The sequence below is a fragment of the Manis pentadactyla genome, chromosome 18 (assembly GCF_030020395.1).
Source record: "Manis pentadactyla isolate mManPen7 chromosome 18, mManPen7.hap1, whole genome shotgun sequence".
Classification (NCBI taxonomy): Eukaryota; Metazoa; Chordata; class Mammalia; order Pholidota; family Manidae; genus Manis; species Manis pentadactyla.
The window spans coordinates 31,345,543-31,371,928 of record NC_080036.1 but is presented as its reverse complement, the minus strand read 5'-3'; the positions used below and the strand labels follow the sequence as shown (position 1 = coordinate 31,371,928).

General features: G+C 56.3%; 1 protein-coding gene across 7 annotated transcripts in view; it reads right to left on the bottom strand.

Moving 5' to 3' along the window:
- RASGRF1 (Ras protein specific guanine nucleotide releasing factor 1) overlaps positions 1–26,386 on the bottom strand; it is a 123,907-nt gene that overhangs the window by 52,190 nt on the left and 45,331 nt on the right. For 5 of the 7 annotated variants that reach the window (XM_057494884.1, XM_036916084.2, XM_036916088.2 and 2 more), the window contains exons 2-4: positions 13,101–13,207; positions 6,860–7,007; positions 1,957–2,049 (exon numbers count right to left, since the gene is read on the bottom strand). In XM_057494884.1, the coding sequence (XP_057350867.1) occupies positions 1,957–2,049; positions 6,860–6,973 (207 nt within the window). In that variant the 5' untranslated portion in view covers positions 6,974–7,007; positions 13,101–13,207. Of the gene's footprint in view, positions 1–1,956; positions 2,050–6,859; positions 7,008–13,100; positions 13,208–17,714; positions 17,778–26,386 lie in introns of all 7 variants that reach the window. The other 2 variants (XM_057494882.1, XM_057494883.1) reach the window with 2 other exon arrangements.

Sequence of the window (26,386 nt, the reverse complement as noted above, 5' to 3'; positions counted from 1 at the left end):
CAGGGCCCCCCCATTCGCTCTTGGGGGACCAGAAGCGTGGCCCTCGGCCCTGGCGGGACGGGCCCGGGGACACTGGGCTACCAGGCTGTGCTCATGCGGCCGAGAGCCCAGGGCTAAAGCCCGTGGGTGCAGACGGCAGCTGTCCTGCTGATCGGGGCGTGGCAAGCCGGTCGTGTCCCGCCCGGACCTCACACCGGGGGCACTAGCGGCTGCCGGCAGCCTCTCCTGCCTCGTGGGAAGTGAGCCCTGACCCAGGTCCGGCCCCTTGCTGTGGCTTCGCTGTGGCAAGAACCTGGGAAAAGGCCTGATCCACATACCCACGCAGAGAATCGTTTCCAGATGCACCTGCGCCAATCCAGGTGCCGTCTTCTCCCTGTCAGTCCTGCAGCTGGGCTGTATGCGAATGTAGGGTCTGCACAGGGAGGGCCTAGGCGCTCGGAGCAAGGTGCTGCGGAGCTGGGGTGAGGACAGGGAGCCTAGGGCCATCTGCAGAGGGACCCGCCAGAGGGGCTTGCTCCTCAGACTCGTGGGCTGAGTAGGGCACTGGCCAGACAACTGGCGTAGCTGACCTGCTGCCGAGGATGTATGTGCTGGAGAGCAGAGGCCAGGCCGCAGCCCTGGCGACAAACCTGAAGTCAGGGGGCTTTTCTCCACAAGTGAGGGGCCGACTCTGAGGACCCAGGGGGCTGCTGGGGGGACAGTGGGTTTCAGCTGGTACTTAACAGAATGTTCCAACTAGAATGGCTTCTCAAAACGGGCCAGGAAGCCCGGGGGCCCAGCAGAGAAGGCAGGTCAGGGCATTGCTGCCTGGGTGGGGCTGAGCGGGGCAGCACCCTGTCCGGGGAAGTTGTTGCCGTGTGTGGGCGGCTGGCCTAGGGCTGCCAGGACCTGCTTTTCTGGGAGGTGGTGTGTCCCAGTGACCCAGGATGTGGGCTCTGGAGCTCGATGGCCAGGCTTTCAATGCTGCAAATACTTAGCTGTGTGACCCGGGCAGGCCACTGCTTCTCCTGGCCTCAGCTTCCGTATGTGAAATGCAGATAATAATACCTCAGAGCGTTTTTAGTTAGGAACCAGTTAATGTGCACAAAGTTCCCAGAATAGTATCTGGCCCATAGAAAGTGCTTAATCTTAATGAATGTTAGATATTTCTATTTTTGAAAAACCAGAAATCCAGATTTTCATGTGAAATGCTTAGCTTTTAAAACACTGCAAACAAGTTAAGAAGAAAAACCCCCACCTTGGGACCTTGGGGGTGGGGGCTAAAGCCCCCAGGGAGGCCGGATTTGGCGCAGGGGATGGCAGTTTGCAGTTTCTTGTCCGGATGGCACTGGGGACGCTTTGCCATCCCCACTAGCGGGGTTCTCCCGTTTTCCTTTGGGTGAGTCAGGATGCCCTGCCTCAAGGCTGGCAAGCTGCAAACGCAAACCATGCTCCTTCCTGCACAGCCCTGACTCCTGAGATGTCTGCCCTTTCTGGACTCAGTACGGCAGAAGTAGCACGGCTGGCTATGGAGTCATATAGGCGGGCACCATGCTGAGGTCTGTGGGGGACCCACGGGGTGGCTGTGAGAGGAGGGGTGTCCTGACAGCTGGAGGGTGGGGGGCGAGAGAGGGACTGGAGGGGTGGCCTGGGCACTTCCTGAAGCCCAGCGACGGGAGGAAGGCCCTCAGGGGAGGGTCTCGAGGGCTGGGTTCTCGTCCTGTCGGACCTTTCCACCCTCTTGGAGCCTGTTTTCTTATCCGTAACATGGGCTGACCCAGCCTACCTCTCAGGGACAAGCGGAAGACGTGGCTTGACGGGCTGTGTGGGAGGGGGCTGTCGGTTCTCTCTGGAGCTGAGGAGGGGCGCATGCCCTCGGAGGACAGTGGGACAGCAGGTGGACAGTGCCACCTGGGCTGTGCCAGGAGGCTCCCTCAAGAGGGTGGGGGGTCGCCAGCTCAGAGGGATGGTACCGACCTTCTTAATTTTCTTGATGTCACTGTCCTCGTCGTTGGGGGCGATGGTCTGGGTGGACTGGGTGTGCTCATTGTCCCTGAGCAGGGACGCGATCTGCAACAGAGCACAGGTCAGTGCGGAGGCATGGCTGGCACGGCCCTGCCCTGGCTGCCCGTGGGTGCAGGAACTGAGTCGCTGCCCTGCACTGTGCCCCTCAGTCTGTGGGGGGTCCTTGAGCCCTGGGAGCTCATCTCCCGGGGGGCTGGGCAGTGGGGCTCTGACTCCCAGGGTGACCTGGGGGAGGGGGTGTCCTTCTGCTCTCTGGGCCAAGGGCACCCTGACTGTAATCCTGAGCTTTGGCCAAAATCTGTGATTGTCCCTCAGCCCCTTAGGTCTGGGTTTCTGTTGTAAATACAGTGACATGAGTTTTATCATTTAACAGTGCAGGTGGGCGGCCAGAGGCATTCACATGGTGGTGTAGCCATCACCAACATCCACCTCTGGGACTTTCTCATGGTCCCAAACCAAAACTCCGTCCCCACTGAACACTAACTCCCATCCCCCATCTCCCCACCCTGGTGCCCACTGGCCGGCTTCCTGGCTATGGGTGGGACACCTCCAGGGACCTCCTCTAAGAGGAATCACACGGCAGCTGCTTCTCTGCGTCTGGCTGATTACACGGGCAGTGTCCTCCAGGCCGTCGTGGTCGGGACCCCTTTCCCTTTAAGGCTGAGCAGCACCCCGTGTGTTTGCAGCCCACTCATCCACCGACGGACACTTGGGAGCCCCGTCATCTTTTCAAACAAAAGCATATGGGCCCCCAGCATGTACTCAGCCAAGCAGGTGGTGGGGCCAAGCCCTGCTGGCCGGGATGCCCTGAAGCCTCCCTGGGCCAGACCCCCCTTTGGAGCACAACATGGAAACTGCTGGCCTGGAGACATGGGGCAGCCTTGGGACAGACATTTGAGCCGCCCCAAACATCTCCATTTGCCCGATTTGGGGGGTCAGAGAGGTTGGTACAGCTTCAAAGACAAGGGGTGGCACCCGGAAGAAGGGGTGCTGTAAGCAGCCCCGTCGGGGGACCTCCAGGTCGCAGCCTCTTGGGGGACATCCCTACCCCCGCCACTCCCGTGCCTTCGCCAGGGCTGGTGTGGCGCCGCCTCTCTGCTCCTCCCTGCCAGCCGTAAGCTCTTTGGGGAACAGACCGCAGCTGTCCTGTGCACGGATGGGCGCCTGGAGCCCAGAGCAGGGCTGGCTCTCACCGGGCACCTGTTGGCTGTGTGGGTGCGTTGAAAAGAAGGGGAGCAACAGCGGCTACGGGAAACCACCACACTGCCGAGCCCCACGTGTCTGCAGACGGCTGCTCAGGGAGCCGACGGCAAGGCCACAAAGGCAGGCTCCCTCTGGCTTGTGGCTCTGTCCTCTCAAGGCTGCTTGCCGAACGCAGGATGAATGGACTCTCACAATACAGCGAACACAGCGCTTGAAGAGCAAAACGGAACAGTCCCCGCTCTCCACGCCTGGGCTGCTAAAATTACCCCGTCTTTGCTTGAAGAGCGGCTGAAAATATCTCAGTGAGAAATACTCAGTGCCCACACGGGCTTCTCTCCTCTCCCCCTTTCTTGATTCCCTGAGAACATCTGCACATTGAAACAAAGGCCGACTCTTTGATCTGTCCTGTAAAGGGCTGTGGGGCACACACAGACCCAAGCGCACACACATGCTGGGGGCCCAGCCAACACTCCCGCCTCTGGTCTGATATAATCACCGCCATGCAGTCGGCTTTCTTTGCCTGTTTTGGAGTTAGCACATGGTATCCTTTGTCTCTTTAGGATGGCGTGTGTGTGTGTGTGTGTGTGTGTGTGTGTGTGTGTGTGTGTGTAGTCTGTATTTAGAATGGACGATGAGAGACATTCCAGGACATCTACTCAGCAGGGACCAGGGCAAAAAATAGCTGCAACTAGGCCAGGTGCTGTGCCACACACATTGGAGTCTGTATTTAAGGCCCAGGCTGGTGGGCAAAGCTCTGGAGAGTGAGCCCAGGGACCCTGCCACAGACTTGGGCCATGGCCGTCCCTGCCAGGAGCCGAGGTCCAGATGGGTCCCAGCGGGCTGGCCCAGGCAGCCTCTCCCTCGTCCTGGCAGGTCCCTACTGGCGATGGCTTTGCTTGGAACCCTGATTTGCTCTGTTGCTGTCTGGGCCTGCCCTTGACCCTCGTCAGTGATGGCTGTGGGGAGATGGGGCTTTGGCCCGTACCCCGAGTTGCTGCCTGGAGTCCGGCCCTGACTGCCCAGCCTGGCTCAGTGCCTGGTGGCCCTGCCCACTGGCACACTGCAGTCTGGCGTTCTGGTCCACCAGAGGCAAACCCTCGTCTGCCCCCCTCCCCTCTGGAGACAGCTTCTTTGGTCCCGAACACATGTAGTCACTGCAGCAAGTGATGGTGGGATTCATCCAGGTTTTTTTCTTTCCCTTTGCAACCAAGCTGTGCTGAAGATCTGTTTCTTGCTTTGCCAGCAGCGGCCACATGACTCAGTTCTCTCTCCTTCCTTCCCGATTCCCTAGGGCCTTTTCCAGGCCCAGCAGGTGCCCACCTCTATTCCCCTTGTCCAACCCTGTCAGCACGTCCTGACGGGTCTCTTCATTGGGCACCATGTGGGCACTGGTGGACACAGCTGGAGTGGGTACGTCAGGTCCTTCCCTGAGAGCTGCCACTCCAAGCAGGGAGTCAGACACCCCCAGGAGTAACAGAGACTCCAACACAGCGAGGCCAGAACGCAAGTGTGCCCTCACTACAGTGGCCCATCTCACTATGGAACAAGCAAGGGCGACCCAGGAGGGGTTTTGAAGGACCAACAGGAGCCCAACGGGTGGGCTAAGGGATGTTGGGAATTCAAGCAGCGGGGATGGTGTGAACAAAGGCACAGGGTACAGCAGGGCATTTGTCAGGGCAGGGGTGGGGAGTCGGGGGATGGAAGCAGGACTGGAGGCCGGGGAGGTGGGTCCTGGTGAGGGAGGGAGGGGTCGAGGCCACTCTCTCTTACGTCCTCCAGAGCAGTGTCCTCGTTGACCTATTTTACACAGTGAGCTTCCACATCAAAGTTTGTAGATCAGATTCCACAAGCTACATTTTTATTTTAAACCCTGAACTAAAGATTTCTGCAGTTCCCTCCAAAGTCAGCCTTCCAGGGTTCTGAGAGCGTTGAAGCCAATAAAAACACCACAACTCCTCTAAATGCCTGTCCTGCCCTTCAGGGCCTGCCCTGACTCTCAGATTTACTTCCTATCATAAATGGGAGAAAAAAAATCACCATTAAAACAGTGCAACAATGGAGACTATGCCTCTGGCTGGGGGTGTCCCCTCAGGGGAGGTGCTCCCGCTTGCTCGACCGTCTGTGGAGCTTTGTGGCCACGAAAGATGAGAGCTGACAGGTTTGTTCAGACGGGAGAAGAGACGAAGATGGGATGGTTTTGCTCAGTCAAGTTTTGTGCAGACTGTGTTTGGATGTGACCTCCAGGGAGAGGTGCTAGGGGTGGGGGCTGCAGGGCAGGGGGGCCAGGCCTGGCTTTCGGACCAATGACCTGCCCAGAGTCCCATGCTTAGAAGGGCCCAAGGCCTGGGCTAAGGCTCTGCTGTCCCACCCCGATGGTCTCAAGGGCCCTGCGTTGCCATTTTGCAAATATCCTAGCTGGTTCTGAAACAGGAGCAGACAACACTGGTAACTGTCTAATGACCAGCTCACTGAAAGAGCCCGGCTATAAACTTGCAAATTTCCATGGTGTAACATACACGTGCATGGAAGCACACACACAATGCACACACATGCTCATTCACAACTGACCTGCTTTCTGCTCTCCAGCACCAGAAGGGGCTCCACCGTTTGCACCCACCCCTTCTCTGGCTACAAACCCCTGAAACCCTTTAAGGCCTGGAACCCATACCCTCTTTGGCGGCAAAATGACTCACTTCCTGCTTGAGGTCACAATGCAGCCATTCCAGGACAGACCCTCCATATCTGGTGCCTACCACAGGCCTCACATCCATCCGTTCATGGAGCCTGTGCGGGCACCTACTATGTGCCAGACATGAGGGAAAATGTGACAAAGGACAGCCTGACTCTTGAGCAGTTCCCACCAGGTGGGGTGGCCAACACACGCATGGGGTCAGCCCTTATGTGGCACGCTGTGGGGAAGGCCCCGGGCACAGGGCACACGCTCTGGAGTCCCAGGGAGGTGTCTTTGCTTGCAGGATCTCACCAGTCATGGAAGGGTGGGTGACAAGGGTTTTCCAAACAGGAGCACCAGCGTATGCAAAGGCCCAGGGGGGCATGGGCCACAGCTCTGGAGCTCTGGCTGGGCCCCGAGACTGGGGAGCTACGATAGGGTGCACTTAGTGAATGCCACCCAGGTGCCGGACACTCCAGTCATGAAGCTGATAGCCTGGCAGTGGGGCCAGACCTCTGTTCCTTAGGGAGCTCAGTGGGGATTCATGGATGTGTTGGGCTAGAACGGACTCCAGGGGTCTTCTCCAGAGTGCGGCTGACCCCAGATGGAGCCAGGTGGTCACAGACAGGACAGGCCCCAGCCTGGCTGGTAGCAGGTGCACATGGCCAGCAGCACTGTGACTGGGAACTCGTCTGTAAATACCCCTCCCAGTGCTCACAGCCTTGCCAGGTGAGCACTAAAAAGCCCATTTTACAGATGAAGAAACTGAGGCCCAGAGAGGTTTGGGTGGGGGCTGGCTCCAGGCCGCAGTTGAGTGGCAGAGGCGGGCTCTGGCCCAGCCCTGACTCCAGCCCTCCCACTCCGCCCACACCACTGACTCGGAGTTTGGAGGTGGGAGCTGGACCGCGGCCTGCTACACGTTCCTGGTCTCGCGGCAGCCCCGGCCCCGCCAGCCTCCTCCGCACCCTGGCCACCGGTCACCTCTGCCTTCAGCCTCTCGATCTCAATCTCCCCATCCTCGATCTGCTGCCGCAGCTGCCTGGCCTCTGTCTTCTCCGCCTCAACGACCTGCAGGAGGTGGAGGTGCTTCTGCATCAGCGCTTCGTGCTCCGTGGCCAGGGCCCGATAGCTGTGGACACAGACGCGCAGCTCAGACCTGTCCCTGGGCCTCTGGAGATCCAGCTGGGAGGGGCTCACCTAGGAGACGGCCCCGTCCGAGGCACGGTGCCCGGAGCCTTGCAGGCTGCAGGTGACCGCTCTGGCCTCTGACCTCTGTCCCCTGCCCAGGCCTGCTCTCTCCCTGCCCCCATCCCCGGGCCCTCGCACAGGCAGATGCTCTGAAACATGCCTCCTTCCCCTTCCCCGGACTGTCCCCTGTGCCCTAGGCCGCCCCAGGCCGCAGCCATCCCAGCCCCACCCCAGGCTGTGTGGGGTGTCCCACAGTTCCCAGCTGCTACTCGCACAGCATTGGGCCAGACTGACTGGGAGTGTCCAGTCACTTCTGTCCCCCCAGGAGACCCCTGTGGGCAGGGACCAGGCTGGTGTGGCTTGCTCCTGCACGCCCGGGCATAATGCAGCATTAGAAAGTGCTCAGCGAACATCTGTTGCACGGGTGGATGACCATGTGGGTGGATGTGTCTGGCCCCCGGGGATACACAGAGGAGAAGGCCCATGCGCTCACTGTCTGGGGAACATCTGAAGAGCCTGCACACTAAACTGGGTGCCAAGACGTGCACCACGGGTTGTTAGCACTCAGGCGGGGGGCTCAGCAATAGGGACCTGTGATCAGGGAAGACTTCCTGGAGGAGTCTGCCACCCTCTGGAGGAGTCTGGACCCCAGGCCTTCTGACTGCAAACCCAGTGCCATCCAGGGGCAGCCTCGGGTAGGAGGTCTGTCTGGGTTGGGATAACCGGCTATGGGTTTGGATGTTAGGTGGGGCCAGATCACACAGTCCCACAGAGGATGGAGGAGGGGACCCAACATTTGTGTGAATTAACATCTCTTAGACGTGCAGACCACCACCACTGGGGGGAGGGTGGGAAGGTGGGATGTGGGAGACAGCCTGGCTGGGAGGCGGATGGCCTGCCCGAGACCACAGGCCTCTGGTGGCGCTGCCCTCTGCGTCTCCCTGGCACCCCAAAGCACCAGAGGGCCACTTGGGGTGTTAGAGCTGGGGAGGGACGGTCTACCCAGGGGCCCAGTCTCACAGAGCACAGGGGCTCTGCATGGAAGCCGCTGGGGAGGTGCCCATGGTGGGGGTTTGAGAGGCAGGCCCAGATTGGGAGGGAGGGTTTAGAGGCTCTGGGCGCGTCTGCAGCAAGGTCAGGGGGCCCAGGCCCTCCGTCCTCCTTGCCCTGGCCCCCCATATTCTCCTCCTTTTTTGCTTTTGCCCAGGACGCCCTCCGAGGCCCAGGACCGCCTCCCTGTCCCCCTGCCCTACCTCTCTTCAGCAGGGGGAGGGGGAGGGCCCTGTGCCCAACCTCCACCCTTGGTGGGGTTTCTTTCCACCCCTGCCCGCCACACACCAGTGCCCCTCTTCAAGCCCACATGCCCACCCCTCCCGCCTCATGTGTCGGGTCTCCAGTAGGGCCCTGTGCTCTGGGCCCATCTGCCTGGGCTCAGCCCCAGCCCCACACCCCTTGCTGAGGTCGCCTCTCTGAGCCTCAGTTTGTTCATCCACAGAATGGGGATGAGGGCAGCTCCTCACAGGGTTGTGAAGAGGACTGAAAGGGTGGACACACCATACCCCCACTGGGTGCTTGTTGCTATAACAACCACCCCATCAGAGGGCAAAGCCCCCCAGGTCTCACCAGACCCCTGCTTAGAATCTCTGCTCCGGATCCCACCCCCTCCTCTAAATTAGCAATGCCCTGGTCCTCAGCATACAGAAGCCACAGTTGCCCCCCATTTAGGGCAAAACCGAGCCCCCAGCTCCTGCCCTTCTTCCAGCAGTGAGGCCTGCTGAGGGCGGCCTGCAGTCTTTGTTCCCAAGGTGTCGTTCCCTCTCAGCGCTAGCAGCCCAGTGTTCCCCCAGCATCCACAGGGACCGGGTCCCCTCCACAAACCAGCTCCCACCTGCTGAATCAGGGGTCACTTTTTAGTCTAGCATCTTCTGACACCACCTTCCAGGTAGACTGCATGGGGCTCATCAGTGGGGTGCCAGGTTAGGGATGTTGACCTTTGTCATAGACACAACATCTGTGTCACACAAGCTCTCTATGCCCCACAACCCTGTCCGCAAAATGGGACAATACAGCGTCCCTAAAAATCTCCAGGTGTGAGGTGGGTCCCCAGAGGGTCTTGGGAGGGGCTCAGCCTTGCAGTATCAAAGGGCCACATCAGGTGGGGGCTGCTGCACTTGGAGACTGGGCTTGGCCCCTGAAGGTGTCTGAGGAGGTGTGACTCCAGCTGTGCCCCGAAGTGAGAGGGTGGGTGGGCAGGGCTGGTGGCCTCCAAGCAGGGGGACCTCTGGGCAGAGGAGGCAGTGTGCCTGGGGAAAGTCCTGGCCTGGAAATAAAAGTGAAGTCTTGCTCCCCAGCCCCTCTCTTACAAGTAACAGGCTGTAAGAGTTCTCGGGTTTGCAATCCTGCTGCATAAAGCAAGCATTCTGTGCTTCCCTCATTAACCAGATTATCAGGCTTTAAGGTTCTCCATCTCCCCAAGAGGCTCAGTTTCTTTACTTGCAAAGGGAATCTAGTGGAGAGCATGAAGGAATATGCTTTCACACCAGCGCCCCTCTTTTCCCCCACCTGTCTCCCCAGGAAAGACCTACCTGCACCTTCTGGGTGTGTCCACCCTCTTCACAGACCTGCAGGCCAGGCCGCAGAGCTGGAGGGGCACACGAATGGTGAAAGGCCAGGTGTGGGGAAGTCAGGGATCCTCACTGAACTTAAACCACTTGATGAGGTAACTGGCCTGTTGCTAGGCTACTGCTTCCACACCTGTAGGCAATAAGCTATTATTGTGCTATATAGAGAGCTCGGCCCAGTGCTCTGGGCGGAGGCAGAGACGCTAGTGCTCGACCTACTGCTGTGAGAACAAGCCAGGTAATAAACCCTTTCGCCCCAAGAAGTTCTGCTGTCATTCCTTTGGTCACACTGAATCCATGGTGAACTTGCCAGGGGCTGAAACCCATTGGCAAGACATCAGGGTTCCTGTATCCTAGACACAGACTCGGTGGGGGGGGGCAACTCGCCCCAAATGACATGTCCGTTCTGCAGGGGACTGGGCTCCGGCCACTCACCCACTGTGAGCACGCTCCACAGTGGACCCCCACGCTGGCACTGTACCCACAGCGTGAGATTACTGGGTCTCTGCCTGCTTTCACCTCCAGGGCCCATTTTTCTGGATGTATTCTGTATGTGTTTTAAAAAGTGAATTATGTATTTGCAAAAATACACTCAAAATAGGCTGGAAGGGACCGGTCTCTCCCCTGCTCACTTGCGTGCTCACAGTCACACGCACACGCTCTTGCTGGTGTCGTGGAGGTCTGAGGCCAAGTAAATCTCATCTGTGGTCTCCTGCTGGTCACATGGCCAGCGCCCCGGAGAAGGGCTGTGGCTAATGCTGGCCTGGGAGCTGCTCAACGGGCCCAACCTGAGCCAGGCCAGCTGGTGACGACCCTTCTAGGGAAGGGGACTTGGTTTCCCTTATCAGTGACCATCATATCTGAGGCCAGGGGGTCGACTCAGGCCCCACAGTTTGGCAAGGAAGACAGACCATCAACATGTCCCCCTGGCTTCCAAAATGATGAGTATGGAGAGGTTTTTCCTGAGGCAGGTGGTGTAGACTTGCCCTACTGCCCCAGCTCTGTGGGGGTGGCAGGCTTCTAGCTGGGCTGAATCTGCCTCCCCAGGGGGTCAGAGACCCCTGAGCTTGCAGCCAGGACCTGGGGTACCCGCACCTGCCAAATGGAGTTTTTCAGGATGTCATAAGGACTTTCATCAATATATGACTTATTTTGTTGGCTATGTGGAGCCAGTGTTTGATTTAGTAAATTGCTTAGAGTTATTGTCCCTGTGGCAAGCAGGATTGTAGGATCGCCCCAAGATTTCCTCCCCTGCCCTGGTTTGCAAGTCCTGCATAATCCTGGGATGATAAATATGGTGGGTTTTTATTCCCATCACCGGGACACAGCTGACCTTAAGGTAGAGAGACTATACACAGTGCACATGACCCAATCATGTGAGCCTTTTAAAACAAGAGTGTTTTCTGGCTGGTTGTGATAGGGAAGGTTGGAGCTCTGGGGCTCGAGAAGATCTGATGTGCTGCCGAGGATGGAGGAGGCCACAAGGCAAGGAAGGCAGGTGGCCTCCAGGAGGGGAGAGCCCCCCAACTGGCTGACAGCCAGCCAGGAAATAGGGACTTCAGCGCTGCAGTGCTAAGGGCTTGGGTCCTGCCGACAACAGGAATGAACCTGACCCTAGAGGGAAGGCCCAGCCCTGCTGACCCCTGGATTTCAGCCCATGAGACCCAGAGCAGAGGCTACACAGCGCCCAGACTTCTGGCTTGCAGAACTGTGAGTCAATGGGTGGCGTTTTGTCTGTGGTCATTTGCTATGAGCAGGAGAAAACAAAAACACTCTCTCTCAAAAAAAAAAAATTTTTTTCTTCAAAAAATTAGAAGTAGAACTACTACATGATCCAGCAATTCTGGGTATTTATTCTAAGAAAATAAGAATGCCAATCCAAAGAGCTACCTGAACCCTGGTGTTCCCTGAAGTGATATTCACAGTGACCCAGGTTCACAGAGGACCGGTCAGGCGGCCAAGCTGGGGATTCAAGACCAGTTACGATGCGGTTTCAGCCCAGCGTCCAACTGCGTCTACCTCCTGACACCCAAACTTTGTCTCTTCATTTCTCCTGGAATTCTCTTTCTAGCATCGGGTCTCTATTGAAGCAATTGCGGGGGATGGACTGAGGCTGACGTGCTCATGCCCAAACCCTTCAATGTGCCCCCAGTCCTCCTGCTCAGGGCAAACGTCACTGTTTCCAGCTACCCCAGACCCCCGTCTCCCCCAGAGGGCAGGCAGGTCTCTGTCCCATGGTGCCCTGCACCTAACACAGCCATCAGGCCTCAGAGCTGCTTGTGTGTCTGCTGTCTTCCAGACTGGCTGAGCCCCTGGGGAGGTGCCTGTGCCGCATTCACCGCTCAGAGCCTGACTCTGTTAGTTCATATGTTCTCGTCTCCACAGCTGGACTGGGCACTCCTCGGGGGACGGAAAGGGCGTGACCTCAAGGCCGCGGCCAATGCTATGGCCCTAACAGGGGGGTTCTGATCAGAGGGTTTGACCCAAGGCTCAAGGAAGAGTCCTGGTTCCATCCATCAGCACCCACCCACCCATCCCCTGTCCATCATCCACCATCCATCTTCCACACATGAACTCAGCACCCCCGCATCCATCTTCTGCCCTTCATTCTTCCAACCCACTTACGCTGAGCCCTCTCTACGCCTCTGTCAGGCCTGGGGGTGCAAAGGATCACACCTGGTCCCTGCCCTCAGGAGTTCATGTTTCATAGGGAGAGAGACTCAGAAACACACTCCTACCCACTGACCAGAAAGATCTGCTGCCCAGAGGGGTGAGTGTCGGTATGCCAGCCCCCAACAGCACTCAGCTCTGCCAGGGGGTGGTTAACTCTGGGGCCACACCCCGGCCACAAGCCCCTCATTTCTCCGGAACTCAAGTGACTCAGTCGGGCTGGGAGTCCCCTCTTTCTCTGCAGCACCCTCTCCTGCTTCCCCCCTACTCCAGCCCACTGGAGTCTCCTTCCAGAGGGGGGCACCCACTGCTGGGAACAAGGGGAGGACCAGGTCGAGAATCCCTGAGCTCAGAGAAGTTTGCAGGATTTCAGCCTATAGAGGAGAAAACTGGGGCCTGGAGAACGGTCAGCACCAGCTCACAGCCGTGCAGCAGATCAGTGGCCGCCTCTGGCTGAGAGCCCCTGTGGCCTCAGACTTCGGTTTCACGGCTGCCAAATTGATCCAACCAAGTTGTCCTCGGTTCCCCTAATAGGAAAACAGTGCTGCCCCTATAGCCTCCCTTTCACCCCAGAGGGTACAGACCTCTGGGCCCCAAGGGCGACCTGGCCAAAGGCCCTTCTGCCAGTGTCCATTCTGCACCCTCTCCTCCTTCCCCCTGTCCCCCGCTCCCCCTCAGGGTTTATTCAGTGCGGGCCCTGGGGTTCAGCCTCTGGCGTAGGCCACAGGGGTGGGCGGGCATACCTGGCGTGAGCGATGGCCGCCACCCACTCGTCACGGTCCTTCGCGTCCTCTGTCCTCAGCTCCAGGGCTTTCTGGCTCTCATGGCTAAAGTTGACCGTGAAGTAGTGCTGCACCGAGAAGAAGATGCCTCCAGTTACCGTGGCATCCGTGGCGCCTGCAGCGGCTGCAGCTTTTGTTCCAGCCATTTTGTGGAGCCACGTTGGCTGGGCACAGGTGCGGTTTCTGTCCTCGTCGGAATGGCGTTCTGTTTAGCAGTTTCGAGCCTGCGATTAAGGCAGGCTTTGTGCGATGTAACAGAACCTATGTTTAGGATATTGTTAGAAGGAAGAAAACCCACAGCCCTATTTGCCAACAAACTGCAAACAACAGCCAGCTTCAAGCCGTTAGGTACACTGGAAGGAGGGCAGGGAAGCAGGCCAGAGGGCGTCCCCTTTGGGTACTGGGTACCGATCCAGAGCAGCAAGCATGTAATTCGCTCCACAAAAATTGACTGAACGCTCTCTGGATCCTGGGTTAAAACAGTGAACAGACAGACGTGGTCCCTAGGACAGGCCACTGGAAGCTACCTCTGTTGGGTGCGGGTGGCTGACTAGAGCTGGGCTGACCGCGGGGCCTGCCTCTGAGCTCCTGGGGAAGCAGAGGAGCCGAGGATGGACACACATGAGATGCTGTGGGGTGAGGTACTGCCCGCGGAGCTGTGGGAATGGCTCCTGGAACCAGAAAGTGCGTGTGTTTGCACGGTCAGGGCTGTGCAGTCGTTCGTGTGATGGAGGAAGAAAATGGTGTGGGGCCCAGACACAGCCACCCACCGAGTCAGCCCAGGGAGAGCAGAAGGCCTTCCCGAGGATGGGGCCACGGTCCGGGCTTTATTTCGGTTGGACAGAGGAGCACGGGGGCAGCATGAGCATGGGGGTCACAGGTGCAATCGGGTGGTGGGGGGTGGAAGTGGGGAGTGGGAGGGACCGTAAGGTGTGAGTGGAGACACCAGTGGGTGGGGGCAGCACCGGGTGGTGAGCTGAGCCGGGGGTGGGCTGCAGAGCTGGGCACTGCTCCTGGGTTTCTGGCTTGAGCAGCCAGGTTGGGGGTACCACAGACAGGGTGGGGTGTGGGCAGGATCAAGGGCAGGTGTAGGAGGCCAGGATGGAGTGGGGGGGTCCACTGCTCCACGTCTCTCCAGGCTGCAAATGGGGCAGGGGGGGTGTCAGCCTCAGGGTGGGGAGGACAGCGGGGGGCCGGTTCCTCAGAGACAGGTGGGTAAGCACAGCACGAGGCCTCCCGGGCCCTGTCCTGATGGAGCCAGGAGGAGAGGGCAAGCAGTGAGGTACAGAGGGGACCCTCCAGCGTGCCCGCTCAGAAGGCGCATCACAGGCCATGGTGTGGCGCCGTCACACAGGGTGCACTCTGTGCCCTCTGTCCTCCAAGCCTAGGCAGCAGGGAACTGCAGCTGAGGTGCGGCGTGTAAACTATTTTTAGCTTCTGCTGACATTCGCTGTATTTCTGTGAATTGCCAGTCTTGGTGGTAGCCAGGGTGTGTGTGTGTGTGTGTGTGTGCGCGCGTGCACAGTCGATGTCTCTCACTTGTTTCCTAGGAAACAGGTAACTGGGGCTGTGGAATGAAGCTGCAGCCTCAAATAACAGAGCTCAGAAGGCTCCCACAGGCACGCCCCGCCTGCGAAGGCAGCAGGTGAAAAAAGGAGCTGCAGGTGGCCACCCAGCACCTTCCCGTCTCTTGAGACCTGATGGGCAGGAGTGCCTGTCTCCCACGGCCTCATTCATCCCCACATTCCCCTAGTGGGGCAGGCGTTACCATCTGTTTTACAGTGGGTGAACCTGAGGTTCAGAGAAGTCAAGCCACCTGCCCAAGGCCACCAGCTGGAAGGTGGAACAGCCAGGATGATGTGCCCTGTGGGCCCCTACCACCCAGTCAGGGGCTGGGGCTGGCACCAGGGGGGTGAGGAGGGAAGAGGCAAGGCTCCTGCCCGATGGGCCTGCAGGCGGGTGCTCTCAGTGTGCATGGGTGCAGCGGGGGTCTGTGCTCCCTTAGAGCCCCGGGGCTGGGCCAGGGCAGGATGCACCCGAGGGTGGGCCAGTTCCCAGGGCAGGAGGGGCTCCCTCCCCACGGGGCTGCTCGCCCAGGGGAGGCTGGGCTGGCGGAGGCCTGAGGCGGTGAGGAGGCTGGCTGAGGCCCTGGCCCGCTCACAGGCCTCTTCCCGCCCCACCCTGCTTGTGGAGAAGAAACGGCTCCTGAGCACCCGGTGTACTTTAATCACCCTGCAACCTCGCCCCTGCAAGAAATCTGCCTGTGAGGGAGAAGGCCAGGAGGTCCCAGCCCCACCGCGGGCTGCACCAGCCACGGGAGGGAGCAGAGAGGACACGCAGATCTCCGCCCCTTTGGCAGGGACCAGGGCGCTCGGAGGCCTCTTCCACCCGCTCCCGGTACCTCCACGCCAGCCGCTAGCCCACCCAGCGGTCCGTCCCACCTCTGTGCGGCCTCACCACTGCTCTAGCCCAAGGCCCTGGGCTTCTCCTGGGCTATCGCCTGATTGCCCGACATGGGCAGCATGTTGCCCATGGGGACAGGTCACCTAGGCTCCGAGTGACTGGCAGGCTGGAGGTTCGGGTGACACTGGCTGGAGGAGAGGCGGCTGTGGGGCCCGGGGGCAGCATGGCCCGGAAGCCCCGTGAACCTCGTAACAGGCAGTCTGTCGATGCCGGGGGCGCCAGGGCACCTCCGGGGGAGAGGCCAAGGGCTTGCGGAGCTGGCCACTGGGGAGCCTCAGCCGCAGGTGGAGGGAGGCTGCAGGACTGAGGCCTGAGCCGAGGTTCTCAGCACGTCACCTCTCTGGGGACTCAGCCGCCCAGGAGGTACGTGTACACCCCCATTTAATGGGAGCAGTGGGGGCAGGAGACGGGCTTTCCCATGGCCCCCGGCTAGGAGCAGGTGCAGCTTGGCGACGGCGCACTGGGGCTTCTGGTGTTCCCTCCGTGCTTGCAAACCTCCCCCCGGGTCCCCGACAACCAGTTTAGACAACCTTGTTGCCCGACCGACTAGCAGAGGGTAAACTTTTACCCAGCAATTCTGAGTCATCAGAAATCCTGACTTCAGGCAGCCAAGTGAAGGGGACTTCACTCTACATGGGACTTGGAGGATGAGGGAAGGGAGGTGCAGATGGGAGAATAAAGAGAGAGAGAGGAGGGAGGGAGGGACAGAGGGACAGAGAGATGGGGCAGAAGGCAGAGAAGGAGTAAAGCCCCCTGGGAAAGAATAAAGCCCCCACAGGAAGGCCTCAGGCCTCAGGGAGGCGCTAGAGGAGGGGACTGGAGGGGCCTGGATGAAGATGCCAGCTTCTCAGACCTACATGCAGGAGAACCGCATGAGCCCCTGGTGACGTGGGACGGGGGCTGTGATCATGTGAGGCCTTGCTAGGTGGCTGGCCCCACGCGGGAGCCGTCCACACGCGCCCTCAGGAGCCCAGCCACCTGTGAGGAGGGCGACACGACTCCCATCTCCCAGAGGGTGCTGGGGCCGCGGCCTTGCGGGGACCGGAGGCCGAGGCGGGCAGGGGTGGCTCTGGGCCCAGCACCCTTCCACCGCCACCTGCACTGTAACGGACGAGTGCACACCCAGAGTTAAGGGCGAGCGGCTCCCTGGGTAGAGAAGGAGCCCTGGCGGTGAGGTCTGATCTGGTGTGGGTTCTGCACTTGACCCCCAGTGTGGCCCAGGGCGAGGGAGCCTCCTCCTGTCTCCTCACCTGTGAAGTAGCTGGTTAGATGAAGTGGGCTCTAGGGTCCTTTAGATTTCCTTGATGTGTCCGCGTCTGTCCGCATCTCCTCATCTGTGTCATCTATGCTGTATCAGCCACCCTACCCACCCACATCTGTCTCTGTCTACCTGCCTACCTACTGAGACGGGGGCCGGCAGGTGGGAAAGAGGAAGAGAGGGTGTGAACGCGAGTGTGTAAGTGGCTGTTCTGGTCTCTCCCTGGAGCCGGGCAGGCCTGGGCTGCGGCCTCAGGAGGCTCGGGATGTGGCTCCAGCCTGGCTGTCTTCTCTGCAGGGTCAGGTGTGCAGAATCTGGTGTGTGCTTGTCTGGCTCTCAGGCTGGCTCAGCCCTGGGTGCGGCCTGTGGGCTCCCTCCCTTTGCCTCCCTTATAGGATTGCCTTCTCCAGGGGGCCTCACAGTCCAGTGTGACCCAGGGGCCTTGGACTGCTCAAGGCCAGGGCGGGGTTCATCTGGGGACTCGGCACCCCACACAGAGCCTGCTACCAAGTGTGAACAGCTGCATGAACGCTACATCCTACCCCGAGGTTCTGATGATGTCCCTGGAAGGTGCCAGGAATCTGTGGTCCTCACCCCTCACTCTGGTTCACATCGACAATATTTCCAAGAACCCTCCTGGGCATTTGACACGCTACTCGTACTGCCTGGTGCGGCTGCATCTCTAGGGGCACAAGCCCACGTGGGAAGGCAAGACTCTGAGCCTGTTGCCTTTACTGGTGTAGGTATGAGGTGGTTGCATTTTTCCGCACCGAGGTAGCTCATCTCATGTAAGCAGAGCCCTAGGGTGGGCACAGGGTATGGCAGACTCTTCTCTGTGCCAACCTATTTCCCACCTTCATCCTGCTTCCTGGCCAGCACAAAGGGGTTGCAGACTTCTCTAGGGGAAGCAGGTTCTGCTGTACAATTGGGAGAAAAGGAGATTTTGTGATGGCATGAAGTTATGAATGTCCAGGGTTTTAATAGTGAAGAAAGGCTATAGCCCCTCCCCACAAAATCTGGTGGGCTGTCCTGCCCTGCCCTGGCCTGGCACTTCCCTGTGGTCCTGCCAAAGCTGACCACATGGGAATGCCCCTTGAAAGCCTGAGGCTGGTGGCCAGGGGGACTTGCATTTCTGGGCCCCGTGGGTCTGAAACACTTGGAGAAACATTTCTTGGCAGTCTGCCACCCCCAGGGCACTGCACACCGCAGACTGACACACAGCCCCAGTCTTCCTGAGACAGTTCCTTTAACAATGGGAAGGGTAGCTGTTTTGTCTAATACACAGAAACAAACACAGTTAAGCAAAATGAGAAAAACAAGAATATGTTCCAAATGAAAGAACAAGAGAAAAACCCAGAAAACAACCTTAAGAAAACTGAGATAAGTAGTTTACCTGATAGAGCTTTCAAAGTAATGGTCATAAAGATGCTTGCCAATCTTGGGAGAAGGATGGGTGAATACAGAACTTGGTAATGAGATAGAAAATGTAAGAAAGGGCCAACTAGAAGTCACAGAGCTGAAGAATGCAATAACTGAATTAACAAATATAGTAAGGGGTTCAACAGCAGAGTGGATGAAGCAGAAGAAAGGGTCAGTGACCTGGAAACCAGGGCAAAGAAACTTACCCAAAGAGAGTGTCAAAAAGAAATAGGAATTAAAAAATATAAAGATAGCTATGGGATTGATGGGACAACATCATACAGAATAACATTTGCATAATGGGGGTCCCAGAAGGAGAAGAGAGAGAAAAAGGGACACAACTTATGTGAGGAAATAATGGCTGACAACTCCCTAAACTGGGGGAAAGAAACAGTCATGCAGATTTGGGAGGCCCGGGGAGTTCCAAACAAGATAAACTCAAAGACATCCACACCAAGGCACGTTATAATTAAAATGTCAAAAGTTAAAGATAAAGATAGGATCTCAAAGGCAACAAGGGAAAAACAACTTTGACATATTCAAGGGTACCCCCATAACACTCATCAGTGCATTTCTTAGTGGAAACTTTGCACAACAGCAAGGGTGGCATGATAGATTCAAAGTGTGAAGGGAAAAAATTCCACCCAAGAGCTCTCTACTCAGCAAGGTTATCATTCAGAATTGGAGGAGAGATAAAGAGTTTTCCAGACAAGCAAAAGCTTGTTGAGTTCACCACCACTAAGCCACCATTACAAGAAATGTTAAGGGGACTTCTTTAAGCTGAAACTAAAGGGCACTAACTAATACCAAGAGAGCATATGGAAGTAAAAGTCTCACAGATAAAAGTAAATATATAGTATACGCAGTGGAGTAACCACAAAGCTAGCTTGAAGGTTAACAGACAAAAGTTGTAAAAATAACTGTAAGTACAACAGTTGAGGGATACACAATATTAAAAGGTGTAAGATGTGACATCAAAAACATAAAACATGGGTGGGTAGGGAGTAAGAATGTAGAATTTTAGAATGCTTTCAAATTTAACTTGTTATCATCTTAAAATAGACTGTTATATATAGGATGTTACATGTGAGCCCCATGGTAACCACACAGCAAAAACCTGTAGTAAATACATGAAAGGTAATGAGAATGGAATTTAAGCATAATACTACAGAAGTCATCAAACTGCAAGGAGAGAAAGAGAAGGAACAGAGAGGAGACAGAAATCAGCCAGAAAACAATTCACAAAATGGCAGTAAGTACAGCCTATCTACAACTATTTAATAATTAAATTGGCTAAATTCCCCAATCAGAGACATGGAATGGCTGATAAAAAGCCAAGATCCATCGATACGCTGCCTACAAGAGACTCCAGACTGAAAGTGGACGGATGGAGAAAAGATACACCATGCAAACGGAACCCTAAAGAGAGCTGGGGTCGCAAGACTTTAATCTGACAAAATAGACTTTACAACAAAGGCTGACAGAAGACAAAGATGGGCATTAGCATAATGATAGACCTGTCGATCCAACAGGAAGATAGAACGTTTGTAAATATTTGTGCATTCAACATAGGAGCACCTAAACATATAAGGCAAATATTAAAGGGAGAAATCAACATCGATACAATGACGGTAGGGAAATTTATATCCCACTTACACCAGTGGACAGATCATCCAGACAGGAAATTAATGAAGAAATATATGCTGTAGATGACACGTTAGACCCAATGGACTCAACAGAAAGATACAGAACATTCCACCCCACAGCAGCAGAATGCACTGTCTTCCCAAGCACCTGGAATGTTCTCCAGGATAGATCACCTGGGACACAAAATAAGTCTCGATAAATTGAAGAAGACTGAAATCATACCAAGCCACATATCAAGAAGACTGATTCATATCTTTTCAGACCACAGTGGTGTGAAACTGGGAATCAGTCACAAAGAGAAAACTGGAAAAATCACAAATATGTGGAGATTAAACAACATGCCGCTGAACAACCCATGGGTCAACAAAGAAATCAAAGAAGAAATTTTAGAATACCTTGAGACAAAGGAAAACAGAAATGCAACATACAGCATGCCAAAATCTATGAAATGAAGTAAAAGCATTTTTAAGAGGGAAGTTCATAGTGATACAAGCCTACCTCAAGAAATGAAAAAGAAACTCAAATAAATAATCCAACTTTGCACCTAAAGGAACTAGAAACGAAGAGCCCAAAGTAGTAGAAGGAAGGAAATAATAAGATCACAGTGGGAGTAAATAAAATAGAGATGAAAAAGACAACAGAAAAGGTCAATTAAACTAAGGGATGGTCCTCAGAAAAGAAACAAAATTGATAAACCTATATTTTTTTTCACGAAAAAAAAGAGGAGGGCCCACATAAATAAAATCAGAAAAAAGAGAAAGGAAGTTACAACTGGTACCAGAGAAAGAAATATCAGTTGCATTTTTATTCACTAATAATAAATGATCAGAAAGAGAAATTAAGAAAAAGAATCTCATTTACGATCGCATCAAAAATAATAAATCACCTAGGAATAAATTTAACCAAGGAGGTGAAAGACCTGCACACTGAAAGCGGTAAGACACTGATGAAAGAAATTGAAGACAACACAAATAAATGCAAAGATACCCCATGCTCATGGATGGGAAGAATTAATGTTGTTAAAATATCCATATTACCCAAAGCAATCTACAGATTCAATGCAATCCCTATCAAAATCCCAATGGCATTTTTCATGAAACAGAACACATAATCCTAAAATCTGTAGGGAGCCACAGCAGATCACTAATAGCCAAAGCAATCTTAAGAAGGAAGAACAAAGCTTGGAGGCATCATACTCCCTGATTTCAAACTGTTACAAAGCTACACTGATTAAAACAGTATGGTATTGGCATAAAAACTGGCACATAGATCAGTGGAACAGAAGAGGCCAGAAATAACCCACACTTACATGGTCATGTTAGTTTAGAGCGAAGGAGGCAAGAACATACAATGGGGAAAGGATGGTCTCTTCAATAAATGGTATTGGGAAAACTGGACAGCTACATGTAACTATCTTACACAATGCACAAAAATTAACTCAAAATGGATTAAAGACTTGAATGTAAGACCAGAAACCATGAAACTCCTAGAAGAAAACATACGCAGTGAAGTCCTTGACGTTGCTCTGGGTGATGTTCTTTGTCGCTCACTCCAAAGGCAAGAGCAACAGAAGTAAAAATAAGCAAGTGGGCCTGTATCAAACTGAAATGCTTCTGCGCAGTGAAGGAAACCACCAAGAAAATAAAAAGACAACCTAACTGAATGGGAGAGGATATCTACAAATCATGTATTTGATAAGGGATTAATATCCAAAAATATAAATAACTCATACAACCCAATGACAAAAAAAAAAGCAAAAAATCCATTAAAAAATGGCAGAGGATTTGAATAGACATTTTTCCAAAGAAGACATGCAGACGCCAACAACCCCATGAAAAGATGCTCAACTTCACTGATCATCAGGGAAATGAAGATCCAGACCAGTCAGAATGGCTATTATCAACAAAACAAGAAGTGACAAGCGTTGGTGAGCATGTGGAGACAAAGAACTCTTCTGCCCCGCTAGTGGGAATGTAAGCTGGCCTAGCCCCTGTGAAAGCAGTAGAGAGGTTCTCAGAACACTAAAAACGGGTCAACAGAAGCCCTTGAGTCGGTCCCATACCCTCAGCTGGTGTCAGATCGGAGCTCAGTCAGACCCCAGGTCACACCCAGGGTTACAGGCTGGACAGAGGCCAGAGATGGGCCGCCGCACAGCTGCAGAATGGACGCCAGACACCCTGGGGCTGCTAGACCAGTACCACATCTTGGGCCTGGAATGATGCCCGGCCAACCAGAGATTCTCTGAGCCTGGACTCATCCAGAATAGGTGGGGGTCAGGGCCACAGGACTACACCTGCCATGGATCCCAGCGGAGTCCCCCTGCAGACCAGCAGTCCTAGTCTGGAACCAGCCATGGGCATGTCCCAGAATGCTCCAACATGGCCCCGAGCCACGTCCAAGGCCTCCGCACACATGGCACATGACCAAGGGTACAGGATGAATTCAGGAACAAACCTGGGGTCTCCCAGAGAACCTGTGTCACAGCGCTGAACCCTAACAGGCCTAATGAGAGTTCCTGGGACAGAGCTGGGAAGGCAGCAGGGCAGAGGCCACCGAGGGCCCCCCTGGCTTGGTTGGAGAGCTCGCGGGACTTGGGGAACTACTTCTGGAGCCTCACCAGGTTCAGGGGTGGGCCTGAGCTGCCTGGGCCTCCACCACAGACCCAGAGCGTCCCCAGACCTAGCCTAAGAGATGGACACCTTGGCCTGGGGCTCCCCAGGTGTCCTAAGATGGACCCAGAAACATTCGGTCAAAGCCAGGCTGCTGACAGATGCAGAATCACTCTGGGAGCCTCACCAGGTGCAGGGGCAGAGCCTGGGGCTGCCCCTGGGTCGCTGAGCACCCCTAGCAGTGGGGCTCCACCACGGCTGCACACAGGCTCATGTTAATCAGTCTGGGTGCGGCCTGGGCATCCGTGGCGATTCTAGTGCAGTCAGGCTGATAACCACTCACTGCCTGGGACCTTCACCTGCGGACTCAGCAGGTTAAGAAGGACTGATGGGAAACCACCTGTGGCCACTGAGCTAACAGGAAGGGATTCAGAAATCACACCCGGAGGTGGGCCAGGACCAGAATCACATCTGGATCCTTATCTTGGCTGGAGGAACTGCCCAGAACTGGGTGTCCCCAGGGCTGGGGCTTTGGGCTCCAGCTCCCCCAGCTGTCCTCCCTCTCAGCCAGATGGCTCCTGCTGCCTGACGCCCGTCTGGGGCTGGATCTCCTTCCTCTCCCGCCTTGAGATGATGCCTGTGCCCGAGTTCCCAGTACCTGTACTGTAACAAGCTTCCGTCTGGGGCAGTGAGAGCTGTGGGGGGGGGGGGGCGGTGGACGTGGAGCTCTGCCCACTACCTTCCCCTCACCTCCAGCCTCCATGGAACACAGACCCTTGGACGGGGTGACCAACCAGCCCGGCTCTGAGGACTGAGGTGTTTCCGCGGGCATGGAGCCCTCATTGCTGAAACGAGACGGCGCTGGGCAAACCGGGATGGCTGGCCACCCTCCGGAGGCTGGAGCAGGGGAAGTCCCAGCAGCTGGAGGCACAGGGTACCTGCCTTGTCTCCCACGCACAGGTGGCATCAACCACGGAAGGTGGAGTCTCCCCACCGTTTGCTCTCTACCGGAATGGTTCCTCATGTGTAAAGCCACCAACATTCATCCCGTCCCCCCTGTAACCCGGCCACCGGTTGCCTCCTGGCTATCTGTGACAAACCCCGGAGCCTGTCTCGTCGTCAGGTCTGAGCTCCTTCTAGACAGCCGGGCGTGAGGCGTGTGGCCCCACATTCCCTTGTCCTTCCCCGGCAAAGCCATCATCAGCTCGCAGTGACCCTGTCTTTCCAACCAGACTCACCCAGGCTGTGATTAGAGGTATCTGGGAACGTAACACGGACGCTGGCGCCCTCCCCAGACCCATTTAAGCAGATCGTTAGGCAGAAGGGTGGGAGAGGGCAGGCTTTGGGTACTTGTATTTTTAGAGGTCCCCAGCTGATTCTAGGGTTCACCTGGGAGCCCCTGGGGGGAGCAATGTCTGCAGGACCCGTACTTTCACCCCCTGCCCTCCTGGAGCCCCACAGCCCTGCAGCAGCCGCGGCACAAGAGCCTGCACATTGGATCAACCAATAAGAACGAAGGCCGCAAGGCAGGTGACACCGGAGCCGCTTCTCCGGGTGGAAGTAGGGGGCCCTGCGTGGGGGGCCCCTGCCCTGCCCACTCCCACTGCGGGGGCGCCGAGCAGTCCGGCGGCGAGGGCACCTTTCCAGAGCTTATCCTTCATGGGACCCTTTTGTTTTCATTTCCTGGAAAATCTATCAACATCCTGGAAACTGGTGTTCCGGGGAGTCCACTCTGGACCCCTAGGTTTGTGGCACATGCCAGGGCTGGAGTTGCCAGACCAAATTTATAATAATAAATGTATTAAGAAATAAATTTACATATTATTTTGGGGTCTTCAACACACCGCCACACTCCTGAGGCCCTGCACGCTCCTTACAGTCCGGGGGATGCGGCTCACTCCCGGGGCTATTTAAGCGGGGAGAGGAGCGCTCCTGGCTAACGGTGTCAGCCATGGTTTGAGGCCGAGCGATTCACAAGGCCCGGGTGACGGGCTAACGAAGCTACGAAGGCCGACTGCTAGGAGACAAGCACGCATGGGCGTTCACGTGCGCGTGCAAAGTGCAGCCCCTGAAGCAGACACCTGCCCAGAACCTGTGAACGAGACCTTGTTTGGGAACAGAGTCTTCGCAGATGACATCAAGTTAAGATGAGGTCACACTGGATTGGCAGGAAGAGGGGCATCCGCTCAGGCACAGGGAGGAGGCCGTGTGGAGAGGGAGGCAGAGGTGCGCCCACAGGCCAGGGCTGCTGGCCACCCCCCGAGGGCAGGATGCAGGGAAGGGATCTCCCTGCAACCCCCTGGGGCAGCACGGCACTGCCCACCTCCATGGGGACCTCTAGCCTCCAGACTCCTGAGAGAACACATTCCTATCGTTTTAGACGACAAAACGCTCGTGCACCTGTACACACGAGGCACGGGAGAGGCTTATAAGCCGAGCAATCATGGCTGTGTGTGATAGAGGGGTTATTACGAGCCAGCACTTTGGGGGCATCCTTGGCATCATCTTCAGCTCCTAATTCCTTCCCATTCCTGACACTCAGCTGGTCACCAAGGATCTCCAGAGTCCGTGCCTTCCCCACGCTCACTGCCACACCCAGCTTCACAGCTTCCCCTCCTGCCTGGACCACTGACCAAGTCTCTCCGTCCCCTCCCTGCCAGAATCCAGACCCACCACCTGGGCCCTGCTCACTGCTTCCCCGAGAGGGAGATGGGCTGGGGTGGGCTGGGCTGAATGCAGCAGTCCCAGGCTGGTGCCTGGCCAGGAAGGGGCCACCCCTCCCTACTGGCTCTGGATCCTCCCTCCTGGTCACCTTTGTGGCGGTGGGCCGCGTGCCTCACCAGCTCTCTGCCACATGCTGCCCAGTATCCCAGTCCAGGGGTGCCATGCTACAGAGAGCATGATGGCCTCAGCCGTGTGTGGGGGAAGTGGGGGGGGGGTAGAGGCTCTGCTCTGGTCTCCGTCTCACAGATGGGAAACCAAGGCTCAGAGAGCTTGAAGACCTTCCCAAGCAAGGCACTGGGTTCCAAACACAGCACGTGCGGCACAAAGCCCTGGGCCTCCACCTGGTGCCACCCCACTGCCGCAGGCGGGGTAAGTAGCTCCTCAGTGAATGAGCTCATGCTCAGAGCTGGCGTCTGAAGGGCCACACGGTCCTCTCTGAGTGGGGACAGGGAGCGGGCGTCCACGGCTCCCCAGCACCTGGCATGATGGCAGCCTGCATGTTTGGGCACTGGCCGTGTTCTGGGCCCCTCTCCGCCGAGCGTCAGGGGCTGAGTGCTGAATGTGGCTGCATGCACATGGGCTTCAGGCCTCACGGCTCCCAGGGGCATGGGCCAGGGCAGGTGCATGCCTGGGGCTCCCCTCCAGGCCTGTGGGGTTTGGGCTGCAAGGTTGCCACCTAAACAGAAACTGAAACTGCTTCACAAGAGGCTCTGGAGCAATGGGGACATGCTTTCGCCTGCTGCTGACTCTCCTCTCCCCCCGCTTACCTTGGCGGAGGGCGTCCCGCTCAGAGCCCCCAGCCTGTGCTCTGCTGTCTGTGCTTCAGGAGCTCAGGTCCTGGTGTCAGGCAGACCTGGGACCACAGGCCAGCTGTGCCAGGGGCACCCTGGAACCTTGAAAACTGACAGTCTCTGAGCCTCTGTCTGTCATCTCAAAAATGGGTCAACACAACCACCTCGGAGGGCTGCTGGCTCTGAGGGAAGTGCTGCCCTTAAAATGTGCTCTGGTCCTGGGAAGTCGCACTGACTGTCCCTCGGTGTTCTTGCTGCAGTGTTTTGAAGGGCTCTGAGATCATATAAGGCCATGTCAGGGCTGACGGGCATTCAACAATGACTTCTGATGAAGGT